This window comes from Kogia breviceps, chromosome 19 (assembly GCF_026419965.1).
Source record: "Kogia breviceps isolate mKogBre1 chromosome 19, mKogBre1 haplotype 1, whole genome shotgun sequence".
Lineage (NCBI taxonomy): Eukaryota > Metazoa > Chordata > Mammalia > Artiodactyla > Physeteridae > Kogia > Kogia breviceps.
The window spans coordinates 20,596,880-20,616,901 of NC_081328.1; the positions used below are offsets into that span (position 1 = coordinate 20,596,880).

The 20,022-nt window shown below is 39.8% G+C and overlaps 1 protein-coding gene across 8 annotated transcripts in view; it reads left to right on the top strand.

Moving 5' to 3' along the window:
* The window catches only part of ACACA (acetyl-CoA carboxylase alpha), a 375,954-nt gene that overhangs the window by 160,552 nt on the left and 195,380 nt on the right, over positions 1-20,022 (top strand). For all 8 annotated transcript variants that reach the window (XM_067020788.1, XM_067020791.1, XM_067020790.1 and 5 more), the window contains 4 exons: positions 11,217-11,240; positions 13,887-14,030; positions 14,807-14,903; positions 15,807-15,914. In XM_067020788.1, coding sequence (XP_066876889.1) covers positions 11,217-11,240; positions 13,887-14,030; positions 14,807-14,903; positions 15,807-15,914 — 373 coding nt within the window. The remainder of the gene's footprint in view (positions 1-11,216; positions 11,241-13,886; positions 14,031-14,806; positions 14,904-15,806; positions 15,915-20,022) is intronic.

Sequence of the window (20,022 nt, forward strand, 5' to 3'; positions counted from 1 at the left end):
ACCATTCTGTATGGTTTTTTAAGCTAGAAATGTAGAGCAGAAAATGAACATGTTTAAACCATGAGAAGAAGAGTCTCTTGGTGTCCATTTCTTTTTTTATTTTTTTGATCTTTGATCTGGAGAGATAAAGTATGGTCTAATTAAGATAGAAGTTTAGGATTACTCCATTCATTTTCTTTTTTTAGAAATTTATTTATTTATTTATTAATGGCTGTGTTGGGTCTTCGTTGTGGTGCACGGGCTTCTCATTGCAGTGGCTTTTCTTGCTCTGGAGCATGGACTCTAGGCGCATGGGCTCAGTAGTTGTGGCACACGGGCTTAGTTGCTCCGCAGCATGTGGGATCTTCCCGGACTAGGGATTGAAACTGTGTCCCCTGCAATGGCAGGCAGATTCTTAACCACTGTGCCACCAGGGAAGTCCCTCCATTCATTTTTATTGAAACTTGTATTCTGTCACTGAGGAGGCATATTTCTTTCTTTTTTAAGTTGGAAAGAATTTACTGGCATTTTACTTGCTGGAATTTTGCCAGAAAATCACTTTCTTTTAGCAGTTTAAATCAATGGAATATAAGCATATTTTGGGTGGAGTGCTTTTCTTTTCTATATATTTGCTGTAGGTTAAGGTTATACCTGAGTCAATTTCATTATCTCCCTAAAAACAGACCCGTGAAGTTAGCAGTTGAAACTCAGTTTTTAAAAATCACACTTCAGAAAGCAAACTTAAATTCAAGTAAATTACTTAATTAAGCCATGTTAATTCCACTAATTTTCCCTTCCTAAGCCCTTTAAAAAAATACAAATGTACATATGTAAATTTGTTTCCAGTTCCAACAATAATACCAAAGTATTGCTTTGGTTTTAAGACAAAAATACTGTCTTGTAATCTCATTTATTTTTAAAGTATTCTGAGGCAGTGAAAACTTAGGAATTTCACCCACACATATGTTCGTCTCCTCCCGTATTTTCATTCTTTTCAGTAATACCACAGGAAATACAAATAACCACAGCCAGTGTTAAGCTGCCCCCCTCCATTTCTGCTTTATGGTTTTTGGTTCTTGAGTTTTTATTTCAAAGTACTATGTCTTTGGGGATCCTTAGTTATAGACAAGAGAAATGGTTTTGTTCCAAATTGCCACTTCACCCAAAGCAATAGAAACTCTTCCTCGAGACAAAGAAGTGTGTGCTGAGACTTGCAGCCACTGGATGCCACTGTTGATCCAGGAGAGGTCAGCAGTTGAGCAGTAGCATCTTCAGAAAAAGTACTTGTCTTCTTTGTCTGAGAAGGTCCTTTCACTTCTCTACCTTGAAAATACCTTATGGCTGGCAGAGAAAAGCATATATCCTTGATTTAGCAAGCATCTCTCGGTACATTTTTGCCTCCATGGATTTCAGAATCTCATTTTCTAGAAACGAATGGCTGTCCTTCAGCGAGCAGCGAGGTACTCATGGCACACGTGGGCTCGGTGCTCAGGCTTCTTTCTTTTCCTGTGTTCCTTGAATAATTGTAGAGAACTACATGCTAAACTTAATGCTCTTTGTAATTCTCGGAACATTCTCCTTTTCTTCCTGCTTTCTACTACCTCATCCCTTTGGGCAGTGATTTGTAGTCAGGCCACAGAGCTGCTTGTGATTTCCTTCCTTCCCTCATTGCTCCCCTTTTGCCTTTCTGAATTGCTCTCCCTGTCGTACTTTTAAATTTGAGGATCTGTGTCCAGTTTGGTGAGGGAAAGTTGATTGGAAAATGAGAGGCATGCTTCTTAACTGTTTGTTAAGAAATCTTATTCACCTTTCCATCTCAAGGGTGTGAACCTTGGTTATTGCTGATATGGTTTCAAAACTTGTATACGTGTCCCTCCCAACAACTGAGGTGTACACATTCCTCTGGATAAAGACCAGACCTGAACAGAACAGTAATCCTGTCATCTTTCTAAAGTCTTCCTTGGTTGTGTGTATACAGAATTATAAACTGCTGGATTATTATTATTACTGATGTAGATGTAAAGGTAAAGATAGGGAAAATAAAGGAGGAAAGAGAAAATAATCTTTGTGGAAACCAGAAAACCATTAAAATTGCTTTAACGATTTTTAGGTCTAAAATCCTTTTGTTAGTTTAGGAATAGAAGATGTATTATCAGATTTAATTACAGAATGCTATATTTAATTTTAGAGCATGGCTTATTCAGTTATTACAGATTTGCTACTTGAATTTAGTTTGTAAGATTTTATATTTTCTTATAAATGTTTTTGTTACAATTTGGAGTTATGACCTTATCCTGACACCAGTTGATGTACTGCGATTCAATTCTGACACTTACCACCTGGAGTTAGATCAGATGCCACAAGTTAAGGGCTCAGTTCTTCACAAAACTACCACTACTTCAGATGTGGCCACAAGTTGGGTTCCCAGGCCACCCACACTTCTGACCAACTGGCTACAAATTTGGGGGTTCCCATGACCCCTCAGGTTCAGTAATGCACTAGAACAACTTAACAGAACTCAGCAAAACACTATACTTACGATCACAGTTTTTAAAATAAAAGATACTGATCAGGACCAGACAAGTGAAGAGATACATAGAGTAAGGTCTGGGGGCGGGGTGGGTCCTGAACACAGAGTTCTTTCCCTGTGGAATCAGGGTATCTCGTCCTCCTGGCATATCAGTGTGTTCACCAACCAAGAAGTTCCATTGAGCTTCAGTGTCCAGAGTTTCTATCAGGGTTTCATTACAATATTACGATTGATTGACTCATTGGCCATGTGATTAAACTCACTCTCCAGCTTGTCTTCGCTCCCCAGAGGTCCAGCTGACCCTCTAATCACATGGTTGGTCTTCCTAGTGAGTAGCCCCTGTCCTGAGTTATCTCTTAGCATAAACTCAGGTGTGATCCAAGGGGCTCATGAATAATGAAGGCACTTCTATTACTTTAGAAATTCCAAGGATTTAGAGTCTCTCTCCCAGGAACCAGGGACAAAGGCCAAATTCTTTATTATATCATAGGCCTGCCACCCTTACAGAAGAATTCTAGGGTATCTTAGTTTTAGCTAGTTTTGAGTCAAGTTCCAACTTTTTTTCTAACCTCAGTACTTTGGTTTTTTTCTGTTCTTACTGTTTTGAACAAGCAGGCCATAAGCATTATTGTTTCTAATTCTACAGAAATAAATTATAGGACACTATCTACCAGTGTTTATTCTACTCTCAGTTCCTGTAAGGCTCAAGGACACAGTTGTGTCCACTAACCTTGGGCATCAGTGATGTTCAGAATTATCTGCAAAGTATTTTAAAAATACACATATGGGTTCCTGGCTCTTAAGATTAGGATTAATTTTGAACCAGAGTCCAGGGGACCACTTTTTGAAAAAGCTTCTCTGATAATTCTGTTGACCATCTACAATTGAGAATCACTACTACTAGACCAGCACTGTCCAACAGAAATATAATGCAAGCCACATATGTAATGTAAAATTTTCTAATGACCATATTTAATAAAAAACAGACAGAATTACTTTTAATAACATTTTATTTAATCCATTGTATCCAAAATACCTTTTTTTTTCTTTTTGGCCGCGCTGCATGGCAGGTGGGATCTTAGTTCCTCAACCAGGTATCGAACTCCCACCCCCTGCACTGGAAGCGTGGAGTCCTAACCACTGGACTGCCAGGGAAGTCCCTCAAAATACCATTTTAATACATAATAAAAAGTTATTAATCAGATATTTTCCTTTCTTTTTACAAAGTCTTTGAAATTTAGAGTGTGTTCTCTACTTCCAGCATGTCTCAATACAGGCTAGCCATATTTCCAGCACTTCCTAGCCACATAGACAACTCAACTGTAGACCAAGCATTAATTAGGACAATCACACTGAGTCCTCTTTGTTTTACGTTAATGGTAGTACCCCCAGGAGAGATTTTTTTTTTCTCTTTACAAACTTTTATTCTTATGTTGCTTATTTTTAGTAGTTACAGCAATCATCCACTTCTGATACTGTGGATATACTACAGTATTTTACACATGCTTTAAAAATTGTTCAGTGAGAACAGAGAACAGGCATATGAATATACATATTTTACATATCTAATGCTAAACAGAATTTTATATTTCCCCAATATTATATTTGGGGTTAACAAACCAAAAATTCTTGGGGGAGAAAACACATACATTCTTTAACCAGTTTTTGCATTTTCTTTCCTGGTACTTGGTCTTCCCATTTCTAGCCAGACATTCTTTTTTTTTTTTTTTTTAGTTGTTTATTTATTTATTTATTTGGCTGTGTCGGGTCTTAGTTGCAGCATGCAGTGTCTTCATTGCTGCGCACGGGCTTCTCTCTAGTTGTGGCGCGTGGGCTCCAGAGCACGTGGGCTTAGTTGTCCGGCAGCATTTGCGATCTTAGCTTCCTGACCAGGGATCAAACCCACGTGCCCTGCATTGGAAGGAGGATCCGTTTTTTTTTTTTTTTTCTTTTTCTACATTTATTCTTTTTTTTTTTAACATCTTTGTTGGAGTATAATTGCTTTACAGTGGTGTGTTAGTTTCTGCTGTATAACAAAGTGAATCAGCTATACATATATATATATATATATCCCCATATCGCCGCCCTCTTGCATCTCCCTCCCACCCTCCCTATCCCACCCCTCTAAGTGGTCACAGAGCACCGAGCTGATCTCCCTGTACTATGCGGCTGCTTCCCACTAGCTATATGTTTTACATTTGGTAGTATTTATAAGTCCATGCCACTTTCTCACTTCGTCCCAGCTTACCCTTCCCCCTCCCCGTGTCCTCAAGTCCATTCGGAAGGCGGATTCTTAACCACTGGATCACCAGGGAAGTCCCCAGACATTCATTTGAAGTAGACTAAACTTGTCCAGCAAGTCCTTGGGAGTATCTTTCTAAGCTGTATTATCAAAGCAAGACTACAGTCTCTTGTTGTGTATGGGGTCATCTGGTGGAATTCTATTCCTGTGGTTTGTTTTTGACTAGTGATTTAGCCTCCGTGGGTTGGGATGAAACACTGCTCTTTGTCTGCAAACTGACAACAGCAGAGTATTTTTTCAGGAAAATGCCTTAGATGCCACTTGGATTGAAGACCGTGTCCCATTTGCACGTTTTGATTTTTAGAGAAGCAGGCAAAACACAAGCAGCTGCCATTGCAAATAAGTGGAGCAGCCTCTGAGAAGGGAGAAGAAACCCCCTTTTTTGTGCATTTGGGCAATTAGCACGTGGCCAACATGTTTGGTACCTTTTTGTTTAAATTCATTGTGGGACTTTGTATTGCTTGACATTTTCTTATACTTAAATTTTTTAAAAAATTTTATTGTGGAAAGAACATTTAACATGAGATCTACCCTCTTAAATTTTAAGTATACAATGTATTATTGTTGATTTTAGGTACAACGTTGTACAGAAGATCTGTGGTGCTTATTCATCTTGTGGACTGAAACTTTTGTTTGACATTTAGTTACTCTGTGTTTCAGTATAATTTGACTGTTTTTTTCTAAAACTCCTCACAATATTTTTTTTAAAAAGGCAGCAGATGACTAAACAATTTCTTACCTTTGTGACTTTCTCATCATCCTTCTCGCTAGGCAGGCTTCAGCCAAGGTATGTTATCTATTTCCTGATCTTCTATGTAAGACTTCCAAATTTTTTATGGGAACTGTAGTTGCGAGTTATTCGGCGTCCTCAGGTCTTATGCACTAGAGTATCGAGATATTAGAGCTTTACTAAAGGAAGCTCCTGGCCTAGATATACCCTTTTCTTCTTAAATTCCTTTCACTTGAACAGCAGCTGCACTTGACTTAAGCATAGTAAGAAACCTATATATTTATATATGGAACACCTATACATATGGGAAATGTGTGGATTTTTTTTCCTTGTTTATCTTCTTAGCATATAAAGACTATGTCCTATTGTATGTGAATTTTTTTGAGGGGAGGGGATTTTTGCTGTCATTTTTTAAAGGTGATTTGTAGCCAGTTAACAATTGTCCTTAGAGGAGAAATGAGGGAGTTTCTTCAGTATTTTTCTTGGTGCAGGAGTAGTCAGGATAGCTGGTCTGCACTAAGAACATTTTATTATTATTCAGACTTTTAGCACTTAATTCTTTTGTCTAAGATTCCATCAGGCCAGCTCTTTAGTGAGTTCAACCAGTATTTTACATGGATTAATCCTGGAGCTCAGACTGTTATCATTCAGCATTCCTTTTTCTCTGTCTTCTTCCAGCGAGGCTCAGGGTTTAGAGCCGGAGGTGGTGTGTGTGTGTGTCTTTTTTCTCATTCTGAAACCCTAGTTTTAGCACTCTATGGTGCTGGTGATGGAAAAGCTTGTTACACTAAAGCCTCTTCCTGAATGTATTTTTGACGATTCATCAAATCATTTGACATTCATGATTTTACTTAGCTTTGGACATATTAAGTAACTCAGAATAATCTGGAAACAAGTTCCTATATATTTGATCTTCTAAAATATTTATACAAACATATGTCAAGTATATTATCCCTTAAACTATGGCTATGCATATGGCTGTGCATATTATGAATTTAAAACTCCAAATGATTTTCATAAGTAATACATATTAGTGAACATAGTTCATTTTTTAAACTTTTAATCTGTAATGCAAATAAGCACCACAATTGATGCAGAAGATGGAAGTCCATTTTGTTTATTTCTGTACATACATGATGGGTGAAGACTTACTGGTGTTTATTTCCACCTATTTCTTACATGGAAGTCCATACTTTAGTTAATTTGAGTTGCACTGCACTTTCTCTGCTCTTTGTTCCTTGTGAATTTGGCCTTCTATGTTATAATGTTTTAATTCAAGCATTTTCCTCTTCTCCTGTCTCGCATCCAGAAGAGGTCGGCTGTGTTCTCCCCTGATACCACATGTTTTGGCCATGACTGAGTTTTGGCTGCTTGGCACTTTCAGAGTTTAGCTGCTGGTGGATGGCCTCTGGACCTTCCTTTCATGAAGAAGGTTGTGAGGAAGTTTAGAAATCAGAAGCCTTCTATGGGGCTAATCGGTAGCCCATTGCCATTCTTGAGGATTCTGATCATCTTTGACACCCAGAGATTAGACCCTTCTTTGGCTCATACTGAGACACTCGAAAGCCGTCCAACTTGCAGAATTTTTTTAGCAGTGGGAGCACTTGGTTGTAGTTAGCAGGCCAGAATGAGCTATAAATAAATAAAACTCTACAGTGCTTGCTTCCTTCATGCAGGGTAGTCTGCTGATAAAATGCAAGCATCTGGCATAAGAGAAGATTCTCAGCAGGTTTAAGTGCTTTCCTGTATCCATGGCTCAGCTTCTGGTCTCTGCTGTGTTGTTTTGGCACTCTAGCCTTGGAAGATTGGAGAGTCGAGTTTAAAACTCTCAATATATCATTAGGGTAGCCCAAGGTCCCTTCTTGTCAAGGAAGACTAGCTGATTCCAGGGCGAAGGAAAAGCAGAATCTAGGGCACCTGTAAATCCCTGTAGTTTTGTGCTGTGGGTTTGTAGCTAATTATGTAGCAGGCGATAGTAATATGTTGTAGCTCTGTTGGCATACTTGTTTCAGAAAGAGCAAAATCTTCCAGCAGAGCCAAGAAGGGGCTTTAAAGGGGCTGCAAGTGAATGAAGCAACGATCATTTTATTGTAAACAAAAGCTCTGCAGTGGAGTCCGGGCATCTGAGCTGCAAGGAGGTGGTGGGGGAGATGCCAATAGAAATACATGGTTCAGATGTGTTTTACAGCTCTTGGTCTGGATTCTCCTGCAGAAGCATAGTCACACAAGGAGGCCACCACTGGTCACAGCCAGTCAAATTGCTCTTTCTCCTATGGTACTGCTGTTAGTGACTGCTAGTAGGTTATTCAGCCGACCTCTTCCGATTCTGCTTTGCTGCCTGATTTCAAAAGATTTGCCCTATCCTGGCTTTCAGTTACAGCTTCATGTAACCACTGCTTGTTTGCATGCATCCCCATCATTTTCATATAGGGTCTTTTTTTCCCCTTCCAGTTAGAAGGCAAAAGAATCAGGAGCTTTTTTTTTTTTTTTTTTTTTGCGGTACGTGGGCCTCTCTCTGTCGTGGCCTCTCCCGTTGCGGAGCACAGGCTCCGGACGCGCAGGCGCAGCGTCCATGGCTCACGGGCCCAGCCGCTCCGTGGCACGTGGGATCTTCCCGGACCGGGGCACGAACCCGCGTCCCCTGCATTGGCAGGCGGACTCTCAACCACTGCACCACCAGGAAAGCCCATCAGGAGCATTTTTATATGATAAAAGATTTATGTAGGGCCAGCTAGAATCAAGCAAAATGAAATTCAGCTGGAAGGGATGGTAAAAGGCTCAGAACTTACGACTGCCAGAGAAGTTGGTATTCCTTAAATAAAGAGGGTTCAGCCAGCAGGCAGCAACTCTGACATTGCTTTCGTATTGAAGCAGGCTCTCCAGCCATTCTAGGCAGGCAGGTCAGTGAAATCAGAGGTGACTTAATGCCAAGCATCTCAGAATTCAAAGGATTTCTCTTCTCCTTTTTTAAATTTAGTCTACATTGATGTGGAATGCTAGCCTCAGGAGCTGAGATGAGAAAATGCCAGGGCTAGATTCTGGTTTTTGACATCATATTTAGCAGTGTCCTTGGAAAGCTTCCCCTTTGGTTTCTCAGTTATCACATCTGTAAAATGGAGCTAATCTACTGGAAGGAAAATGATTCTAATATTTTTCACAACATTGTGAATGAAGATTCATCATTATAAGTGCTCTGAAGAGCCTAAACAGGTGTCTTTACAAGTGAATTTATACTCCTTTTTTGTATTTGAAAATGCAATGATTGCCTTATCAGAGATTGAGAAATTTTTGCATGATGAGTATGCAGTGAACTGTGGCAGATTTTATTTTATTTTTAGCTATATAAGTGGGCTATTTGACTCATACAATCTCTATGTTAGTTGGTTATTTTTGTGCAGACCACTGAGCTAGCTTTCTACTGTATCACAATAGTGTGCAGTATGCCACATCAGTCATTTTCTTAAATTGATCAAATAGCCCCTGTATAGAGTTACAAAATATATAGATGATTGTTATGGACATGGCTAAGTATTTACCTGGTGGTAGAGAGTTTAACCTTCCTTCTCTGCTCACCTCCCTGACAGACCCACAGAATCTTATTCTATTGATACCAAAGGGGATAAGCTGACTCTAAACTTACCTCTTAAGTGATTGATTTGAGGTCAGTCCTTTAAAAACTGGAGATGTTGGGAGTTTTGTTCTTATCCCATACTGTGTAGATGGTGCATGATTCCTATAACAAAGCAGCAGGGGGCTTCCCGTGAGAGCTTGAGGATTGCTGATGGAGAAGGGCTGGCTTTTTGTTGGTGGTGTTCTTTTCAATTCAGGCCTTTTTCTGCTGAAAACTTGGCCCTCATCCTGTGAAGACTCCCTAAGGGATTAGAGTAGTCACAGAAGCAGTGAGACCATTTTATTAGTGTAAAAAATTGGTTAACAGTTGGAGAGATTATACTGGTTTCTAAATTCGAGAAACCTGGATGGAAGGAGCCTGAGATTGCTTTGGTTGTAGGGTTCTTCTCTCTGAACTGAGACTTATAGTTTAGAGACTGTGCAGGTGGCCCTTTTCTTTAGACTCCTTTTTATATCTTAAAAGGGAGACTTTCCTGTATTTTCATTAACATTTACTGTTAGTTTTCTGCTTCTGCTCTAGAACCTGTGCATACTTTTTGTTTGTTGATGAGGACCAAGTGCATTATAACTAAGGACCTCTTGTAAAATGAAACTCATTCCCCTGAACAAGAGGCTCAAAGACTCCAAACAGCAAAGGTGTAGGTTTTTGCACTCGGAGGTGGCTCTTGCTGCCTTATGAACTTGCTCTGTGATACAGGTTTGATGCAAAGAGCATTGCTACTCACAAATCACACGAGGTATACAGTTTGTGTGCAGCAATATGTCACAGCTCTTTATTTATATGGCTGGCTCAGTCTGTTCTGCTCCTTTCACTGCCATGGAAAGTGCATCATTTTCCTCCCACTCTCCTCCTTCCACATACCATCAGCACCACCCACTATGTTCTGCCCATTAAGTCCCCTGTGTGCCAGAAAACCCCAACAATGATTAAACGCTGATGAAAGAGTGTTAGAAGGTTAAGGTAATCAACCCATCAAGCCCCTTACAGGACTCCTAAATTGTGGATGTATAACTTTTCCCTTTTAACATTGAAAATAAGGGTGGTTTTTTTTTTTTTTTTTCAGTTGAGGAAATGACTGAGGTCAAATTAAAGGGGGGAAAAAAGCATTGGTGTCAAAGACCAAAGAGAATGCAGGAAACTTGCTTTTTACTTTCCATTCTTATCCTAGTCTTTCTTTCACGATTTGGAAGTATTCTTTCTCAGGAAATTCTAGGCCTAGCCAAATTTAGGTTAAGGTTTTATTTATGGAAGACCTAGAGATTTTAAGCTTACAGCAATTTTTTAAAGTCATTATTGCCCTAAATTCATTTCACTTAAAAATATTAATTAATTCATTTTTTAATAGTCTATACCACTCTAGTCATAGAATCATTAATCATCACATTCCTGCATGCTTTTCAGTTCCTTTAAGCTCCTATGGCACAGAGTACACTCCTTTCCTACACCACCTCCTACCCCCATCCCAGCCCAGTCTACGGGAGGAAGAGCAGGGTTAAAGAGAATTAGAAAAGGGAGCTGGGCACCCAGATTCCTGGCTTCTTTTCTCTAGAGGAGAGTTTGTAGGTTCATCACACATCCTAGAAAATCAATTAAGGTGGGAGAGGCTGTGGAATCAACTTCTCTGAACCTCCTTATTGCAGTTTTAGTAAAATAGGAACAAGTTAAGATTCTCTAAGAATTTTGTTGAGAATTGTATTTCTTGTTGAAGCTTAAGATAATTTACCATATTATACAGCTTTAATTTTCATGAGCCTGTGGTTTATCCTTACTCTGAATTATTTTTTTGTAATAGAGCTATAAAAAAAACTCCATGGTAAATACATTTTGACCCTTTCCATCAATAGCTGCTGTGGTGAGGTAGGTCAGGAGACCTACGGGGGGGTGGGGGTGGGGGTTGAAGGGTAATGAGCACTTAATTATGTCTGCCGAATGCCAGAGCTGCCAAACTGGGGCTCCTCACGACTGGTCTGTATTTGCTCTGACAATTCTTTTATTATGGCTTTCACTATCCTATCAATAACTAACTGTGGTTGTTTAATTACAGAGGGAACATCCCCACGCTAAACAGGTACCGTATGTTTAGTTTCTTTTGTTTTTTGTTTTTTCTCCAATTAAAAGCACCTTTTAGGAAAATCAGGGAAAAAGATAACACTACACTTGACAAGCTAACATGTTATCTTTCTGCTAGGGAGTCCTGAGCTCCCCTTTGGACATACTAAATTATTTTTTCTGTTTGGAAAACATGTCTTCAGCTTTTCTTCAGCCATTCAAAAAGCAATGCTTGAAAAGCCTCAATATGGAACAGCTCCCATCTAGCTGTGTACAGTAGGGGAATCCTCTGCCCGATGTTCAGCTTTGCTGTAAACATCTTATTTTGCTAAGTTCTCTGTTTGGGGCTTTCAGAGGAGAAACCCTTATGGTTACTCCTATCCTGGCAAATTGTTCATCAGTTTTGCAATTTATAGTTTCTCTAATTTGCTTCTTCTTTTAGAGGAACACACATGCAGAAATAGCTGATCTCATGTTTTATCAATTTTTAGCTATTTTTCTGTAAAGTGTTATGATGCTGTGAAAGTCAAGTTTTATTTCAGACCTGTAATGAGATTACATTGGAAAAGTGTATCTGAAGTTTCGATGTGTGTAGTCCTGTGAAACGTTTCCAGGCCAGCATAACACAAGTGATACTTTAATATTTCGAGTTCCTTTTGCTCCTGAGCCAAGCAAGGCAACACAATGCAAGTTTGAGAGGATAGCAGTTCTGACTGGAATCCACAAAGTGCTTAAAGCCGTAACACGTTGATGCTGACGTCTTTGTAGATGATCAGTTATTTGTTGAAATATTTATAGGCTTATGTTTATTTTGTCCCTCTCCCTTTAAATATTAAGTAATCAAAACTGTGTATAGCTTTTGGCATCCAATTTGGATGGGGAGAGGAAAGGGAGTGTTTTGTTTGGTCCTCTTGTCTGCTCTTGAAGAGTGGGCTTGCTTCAACTCCTGCTTGCCTTTAGCTGTCCTGGTCCAAGAGCATAGTAGTGGGGGAAACTGAAATGTGGGTATTTCCGATGGGGTTCAGTTGAGTGAAAAAGATTCTTAACCCCGTGTTTGACACAAACATAGACTGTTAGCGTCTTCAGACTGGGTTCCCTTTAAGGGTTATCTGGATTCTCTTTCCTGTCTAATGCCAGGCAGGAAGAAAAGATACAATACCTCACAAACTTGCTCCTTTACTAAATATATTTGGTGATCCTAGAAAAGGATGATAGCACTTTTGAGTTCATACAGCTCTGAATCCCAGTTTCTAGTGAGCACCACGTGTAAGACTTGCTTGATGTGTGTTTCATTTGTCTGTTTCATTCATGGTATCAATGTTTTCCTCTCCCACTCTACCTTCTAGTCCCTGGTACTGTCAACAGTTGAAGTACTTTTTCATAGTCATCGTTTACCAAAGGAATAAAAACTGGGAGTGTCAGTCTCTAATAGTCTGTGTGAGCAGCACTCCCATTCTGTAAAAAATTCCATTGCCTTTTATAATTACAGTTCACAATAGAGTACGGTATGTACCCAGATCTCTAGTCCACCTTGCTGGCTCTCTTGCCCCCTGCAACACTGCAGGCAGTGCACTTCAAGGAGATTTTTGAGCAGCTCCCCAAAGTTCAAGTGCCATTGATTGCCTCGCTCTGAAAGTGCTTCGGATCAGTATGCCAGTAACATGTCGGGCAAGTCCTGGAGGCATCCTTTAGTTTGGTCCTTCCTAACAGGCTGTCCTGATTGACTGGGCATCACAAGCACTTTACAGTAGTATCTATCAGTACATACTGCTGAGGTGCATCAAGGAATATCCAGATTCATTATGTTTTTAGATTGAACAAATCAGTTCTCTTTGAGCATCTCCATTTACACTTGTTTGTCATGCTTACACATACTTTGAAACCCATGCTCTGCCCTTTTGTATCTTGCTGGGATTCATTAAGGGCTGTCAATGAAGATATGTTAACTTTGGTATAGAAATGTATTTAAATATAAAAAAGGAAATTCTGCAAAACTGTCTCTCTTTCAAAAAGGGAGAAGCTGTAATCCTCATAACTGTGCTCCCCATCAGCCCATTCAAGGAAAAAATAGATACCTCAGTAAAGTTCCTTTTACAGATTGTTACTTGTTTCTCTCTGACGAATTGTGTTTTTTATAATGATTTACTAAACCATTCCAAATGACTTAGAGTTGTTGTTGACATGCATATATCTATCTGTGAATACTTAATCTATTACAATTCCTAGAGAAAAATGCCTTAAGTGTTGCCTAGTTACAACTCACTTGGCTTGTTTACATCCTTTTAAAAGAGGGAATGTTTTAAGGAAGGGGAAGATGCAGGATGGTTTTTAACTCCTATGTGCTATTCATTCTTTAGACATGTCATGATGTCATGGTATTAAAACCACCATGATATTACTGACAGTCCTTAGATTTTTCATGGGGAGAAATTTGGGGCGGGGTTGGTTAAAAAAAAATATATATTGTTTGTGTGAGGGGAAATTCCAGTGGAAGGGTTCATGTGAATCTAGCAAGACAGCCTTATCTATAGTGGGTAAAAAACCAAACCTGCTCTGCAACCTGACCCTACTTCAGTTTCCTCCCAGCTCCTTTTCCCTGTTGTGACTCTCCCAGTCCTTGTTCCTACTCTCCTTGTCTAATGCACTTGATTGAATTACCATTTAGAATGTCCTTCTCCTCCAACCTCAACCACTATGGCATGACTCACGTAGCTAGTGTCAGCGATGTGCTGCTGGACAACTCGTTCACTCCACCGTGTCAGCGGATGGGCGGAATGGTCTCTTTTCGGACTTTTGAAGATTTTGTCAGGTAAGGCACCATGGAACTGTGTCTATACAAGGGGAGCCTTGGGCATCTCAGATTTCTGCAAATGAATAGAGGTCCCCTGATTAGCCACGGGCCAGCTAAGGAGATGTAGCCCTTGCGGTATATGCTCTGGGAGAGGTGTAGGTCCTTCCCTTTCCACCTCTGTGCAGACTCTACAAGCCTCTACTTGTTATATGAGCCTGGTCAGAAAAAAAGAAACAAACAAAACCCATCTTTTCCTTAGTAGCTAACACAAGAAACTGTCTGCTCTGTGATGAGTGAAATGTCAGGAGAAATTAAACACAACACTAGAGTGAGTCCCACCAGAGACGATACATCTTTTGATTAAATGCATTCAGCATCTATCTCTTGATGTATACTGATGCATTACCCTAGGGGGAGGGGTAATTACATTGGTCTGTCACTGCTGTAGTCCCAGGCTCTTTCTGTTACTTTAAGACCGATGATGACAGCAGCACTGCTCATATCTTACATATGAAAAAAACAAAACAAAAAAGCTTCAGATCATTCTTTCTTAAAAAGAAAAAATATATATGGTTTATTAAAGTTTAAACAATCCATCCTTCTAATTTCTGCTACTTGGTGAAATTTTGCATGTCACTTCTAGCCACTGGTGATTCTATTCAGTTGACAATTGAGTGCAGGGTAGGATAGATTATTCTTTTAGACACAGCTGGCAATGGCAGCGTTAGTTTCCTGCCACTTAGATTTTCTGCCACTTGGGTTTTCATCGTGGGTGTTTCTTTGGTATTTTTCAGGATCTTTGATGAAGTGATGGGCTGCTTCTGTGATTCCCCACCCCAAAGCCCCACGTTCCCTGAGGCAGGTCACACATCTCTATATGATGAAGACAAGGTATAGTGTCCCCTTTGGGAGACTGCTTTGCTCCTTCAGATACAGGATTTGTACTATGTACTCTCTTTCTGATTGTAGAACATTGTAGAGAAGAATTCATCTTTTTACCCTACTTTATATTATTTAATTTTATATGCCTCATCAAAGTATTTTTAGAAACAGGTGGAATATAAATTCTAACCTAAAAATAAAAACCACTGTATTAATCATGGAATCTGTAGCGTAGAATGAGGCCATCTATATCCATTGCAGCTGCCTCTAGGTCTCTGAATGTTGTTTCAAAGACTTGAGCTTTGATTGCCTTAATTCTTACTCAGTAATGGCTTGTATATTTGCAGAGCAGTGCTTTCGTAGTCTTCAAGGAATTGTGGACTTCAGATAGTAGAAAAAATAGACATTTTGTTTCAGATTTTGTCCTTTTATTAAACCCTTCTTTCCCTTCTTTTCATTTCTCTGCAAACACGTCCTGTTTTTTCCCTACCAGGTTATTTTCCCATGGTTTGATACTTCCACTGTTTAGAAATATGTTATATGGGAATATGTTTAGATGGCTTCTTTCACTCATTTTCCTTTACATTCTGTGAAGAGATATTGCAAATGATTTCATTCCCATTCTATTGGTGAAAAAGTTGAGACATAGTGGTCTTCAAGTTCATATCGAGCCAAGATTTGGGGCCGCCTTTAGCTAATGCCTTTGCTGCCTTATTTTTTTAAAGTTAGGTGTCTTTATTTAATCTCCCTTGTGGGTGTCGGGCAGTGGTTTCATTTTGCTTATTCATACTAGCAGAAAATGTCCAGTGGGCCATATCTGTTTTTCAGGTATCCTACCAAGTACTATAACTTCTCTTCATCTCCGTATTAGCCAGCCTCCTAATTTCCTTGCCTTGTGTTCTTGGGTTACAGATCCCCAGGGATGAACCAATTCACATTCTGAATGTGGCTATCAAAACTGACTGTGATATCGAGGATGACAGGCTAGCAGCTATGTTCCGAGAGTTTACCCAGCAAAATGTAAGTCCTCAATTGGATGGAAACTGATGATGGCCACTTTCCTTCTCGCTGTGTGTTATATCCATCCTTTTATCAGTTGCTACATATAAGGCCTATCACTGATAACGGCTATGTCTTTCACATAGTTCTGCTTGTAGGGGTAAAATTCCAAAGTGATTCAGAAGTATAAAATGCATATATTTTTTTATGTCAAGAAATTTAGACCTCAAATGTTTAAAATGTTTTAAGGAAGGGAAGTTGTATTCCTGAATCTTTTCCAGAGCTCCAGTCTGGAACTTCCAGTCACCTGCTGAATTCCCTTTGCTGACTTAACTCTGCATGTCTAGGCCCAAACTCCCCTCAGTCCCCCTCTGAGTCCTTCCATCCCAGCCTTGAAAATATCAGTTATACTTCCATCCTCCTTGCAATTTTATGTCACTTGGATATCTTGTGTTGACATCAAACTCCATATAGTTTAAATGTAAATTCCTATCATTTTCCTTCACCTCTTCTGATTCTCCCTCTCCCCTATCAAAAAGCTAAACAAAAACAAAAAAAAACCAAGTAACCAAACCCTTTGCCCCCATCATGCAGAAATCATTGACTTCTTCCTTTTGTTTGCTGTTCCATTATTCTACCCCTCCTTTCCTGCCCACCTTTCCTTCCTTCCTTTCTTCCCTCCCCCTTCTTTTCAGTTTTTAAATTCCCACTGCCATCTTTCTAGTTTAGACCCTTCCTCACCTTATACCAGAGACACTGCGACAGGTTTACTTGTGATCCTCACTCTCCCCTCCAGATAGTTTCCATTCTGCTCACTACCACAAAATTCAGTGTCTAAAATGCCCCCTTACCAAGTTATTCTCCCACTCAACAGTGATTCTCTCTTGCCTTCAGGATACCTCCTTACCTTGATATTTGACATCAGCCTATTAATGAAGGCTAACAATGTAGCCTTTGCTGTTCCATGAAAAGACCTAAGTCTTTAGCTCATCTACCTTGTTTGCTTGATCTCTTCTACTGCCCCTTATCTGGAATGTTTTCTTCTTTCATTCTTTCTTCCCTCTCTCCTTCCCTTCTCTCCACCCCCCGCTTCTTTCTAAATCCTGCTTGTTTTAAGAACTGTCTCAAAATTTCCCTCTTTTATGAGGACTTCTCTGCATAGCCCTAACTAAAATGTATTTTTCTCCCTTGAATTTCTAATTGGTCAGCAGAAATTGATTAACAATAATAATACTTTTTATTATTTATTTATTTATTTATTTTTTGTGGTTCGCTGGCCTCTCACTGCTGTGGCTTCTCCCGTTGCGGAGCATAGGCTCCAGATGCGCAGGCTCAGCGGCCATGGCTCACCGGCCCAGCCGCTCCGCGGCATGTGGGATCTTCCCAGACTGGCGCACGAACCCATGTCCCCTGCATCGGCAGGCGGACTCTCAACCACTGTGCCACCAGGGAAGCCCAATACTTTTTATTTTTAAAAACTGTATAAATTTTTTTATTTGCACCTTACCACAATCCCATTGGGTTAGATTAGTCAGGAATTATTTCAACTGTACATGTGGGAAAAAGCTCAAGCTCAAGAGATTAAGGCCCTTTAATCACCAGCTGGTAGATGATAGAGCAAAAACTAGACTTTAAGCCTTTGATGCCAGCTCTAGGGGGCACAGATCTAGGTCCTTTAGTAAATAATACATTCCTAACCCTGAAGATGCTTAGAGTCTAATGTTCAAAATGATCATCTACTGTTATATTTCATTACGATATATGATAGTTGCCAAAGTACCCTTCCTCACCTGCCCTTAATGACAAGACCTATGTGTTCTTTGAATGGAAAGCACCTAGTCCGTAGTGCTTGTCATAAAGAAAGAACTCAATAGATTTTTTAAAATGTAATTCAGCAGTATAAACAATTAGTGCCATAGGCATTCACATCATATAACGCTAATGGTTGATACCCAGGAAAAGATGGTAATTTTATGCTTAATGTGTGTCATAGCATTTTCCCCATGATGCTGTCACAGCACATGAACTGACTGTGGGATTGTGGTGAGGAAAGGTCCTTCCAGAGAAGTAAAAGTAGGAGTCATGCCTTGGAATTTTTCTTTAGAAGAGAAATCTAACTTCCTTCTTGCCCTTAACTCATGCATGACCACATAAAATTAACCTGAGACCAGTGACCAAGGTGACCTTACTTGGAAGAGTCCTACTGTTGTGCATGGCTACTAATGCTGTTGCTTGATGGAATAATCTGTGAGAGTTTCTCCCCAGGTTTTGAGGCATTAATTGCCCACATTTGATTGTTTTGACCTCAACCTTAGGCTTTTTATTACCCTCAGTTCTAAGTGACATATATCATCACACATTGATTTAAAGAGACAGTTTCTTCATTTTCACTATGCATATTTGTAACATTAATTGATGATAAGAAATTACCTTTTTCCTTTACTGAACTTGTAAACTGAGGCACAGAGAAACCCAGAGTCTTTGCCTGTGGCTGTTCAGTAGGGAAAGGGTAGACTGTGCCATCATTCCAAGCTTGAAGAAGCTATTTAGTGCATCACGTGCCATGCTTACCCAGGCATATTAGGCATTTTCACCTACTTGTTTTGAAAAAAATATAAAAAAGAAAAGGAAGCAAAAGCAATTTTTAAAAAAGCTGAAGTGATAACTAGTTTTGTTTTTCACTTCATGATCATGCTCCTAGCAGTTTAGAAAAAGTTCTTTTTTTAAGCACACATTAAACTATCAAATAGGTTGATCCAAATTGTCCAAATAATCTTCTAGTCCCAGCATGTCTTTTTTTCTCTCGTAGAAATTAGGATCATATATTTGTAAATGACTTGTGGAGGAGATTGAAGCAGCCAGTGTAAATGGAGTTTCTCTAGGTGCTGACGCCTAATCGCTGGGTAATAGCTGTGGACTTGCTGTGAGACCCGCATTATTACAATGTAATCAGAATCCTGTTGCTCTGCTGTTATTGTCAGCCACTTGTGGAATTTTTAAAGCAATAACAATTTTGATTTTAAATTATGGCATTATTAAAGTTATTTTCTTCCCCGGCCAGAACATAGCTATTGATGCTTGTCTCTGAAGGACTTGGCTGTAGTGGAATTCTTTGTTGGTGTCAGAAGAAATGTTTCTGTTCCTTGGCACACTGAGATTCAGAGAACCAACAACCGCCCCACCCCACCTCTTTCTTCCTCCCTCCCTCTCCCCTCCCTCTTTCCCTTCCTTCTTTCTTTCCTCCCTCCCTCCCTCCCTCCCTCCCTCCCTCCCTCCCTCCCTCCCTCCTTCCCTCCTTTCCTCCTTTCCTCCTTCTCTCCCTTCCTCCCTTTCTTTTCTTATACTACAAATACTTGGTTATTTACCCTAATGGGTATGATACAAGTACCAATCTTTTTTTAAAAAAAAACATTTATTTTTGGCTGCATTGGGTCTTCGTTGCTGCATGCAGGCTTTCTCTAGTTGTGGTGAGCGGGGGCTACTCTGTTGCGGTGTGCCGTCTTCTCATTGCAGTGGCTTCTCTTGTTGCGGAGCACAGGCTCCAGGCACACAGACTTCAGTAGTTGTAACACACAGGCTCAGTAGTTGTGGCTCGCGGGCTCTAGAGCACAGGCTCAGTAGTTGTGGTGCATGTGCTTAGTTGCTCCGCGGCATGTGGGATCTTCTCGGACCAGGGATTGAACCCATGTTCCCTGCATTGGCAGGCGGATTCTCAACCACTGTGCCACCAGGGAAGTCCCCCAATCATTTTTAAATGTAGTTAAACCAAAATTTATTTGTATTTGACCTTGGAATTTATTATTAGGAAATTAATTTTTTCCAGTTATCTTTTGCTTATCCTGTTAATTTTGTTACTAAGCAACGCCATAGTAAAAATGGAAAAATAAGAGGAAATGGCCCAGGGATGTGCTTGTTTATGAGGGGTAGCCAATTTGGATTTTAAAACTATATAATATCAAGAAAGTTAAGAATTGGCTTATAGATATATCTCTCGGTTAAAAAATGTGATCAAATTAAAGTCTGGGTGTAGGTTGTGAAAGTCCACATATTTTTTCTATTTGTGTTATTCATGTATGTTTTCAGGTCATTCAATGGGTGGGATTGCTTTTCTACTTGCTGCCATGTAGCC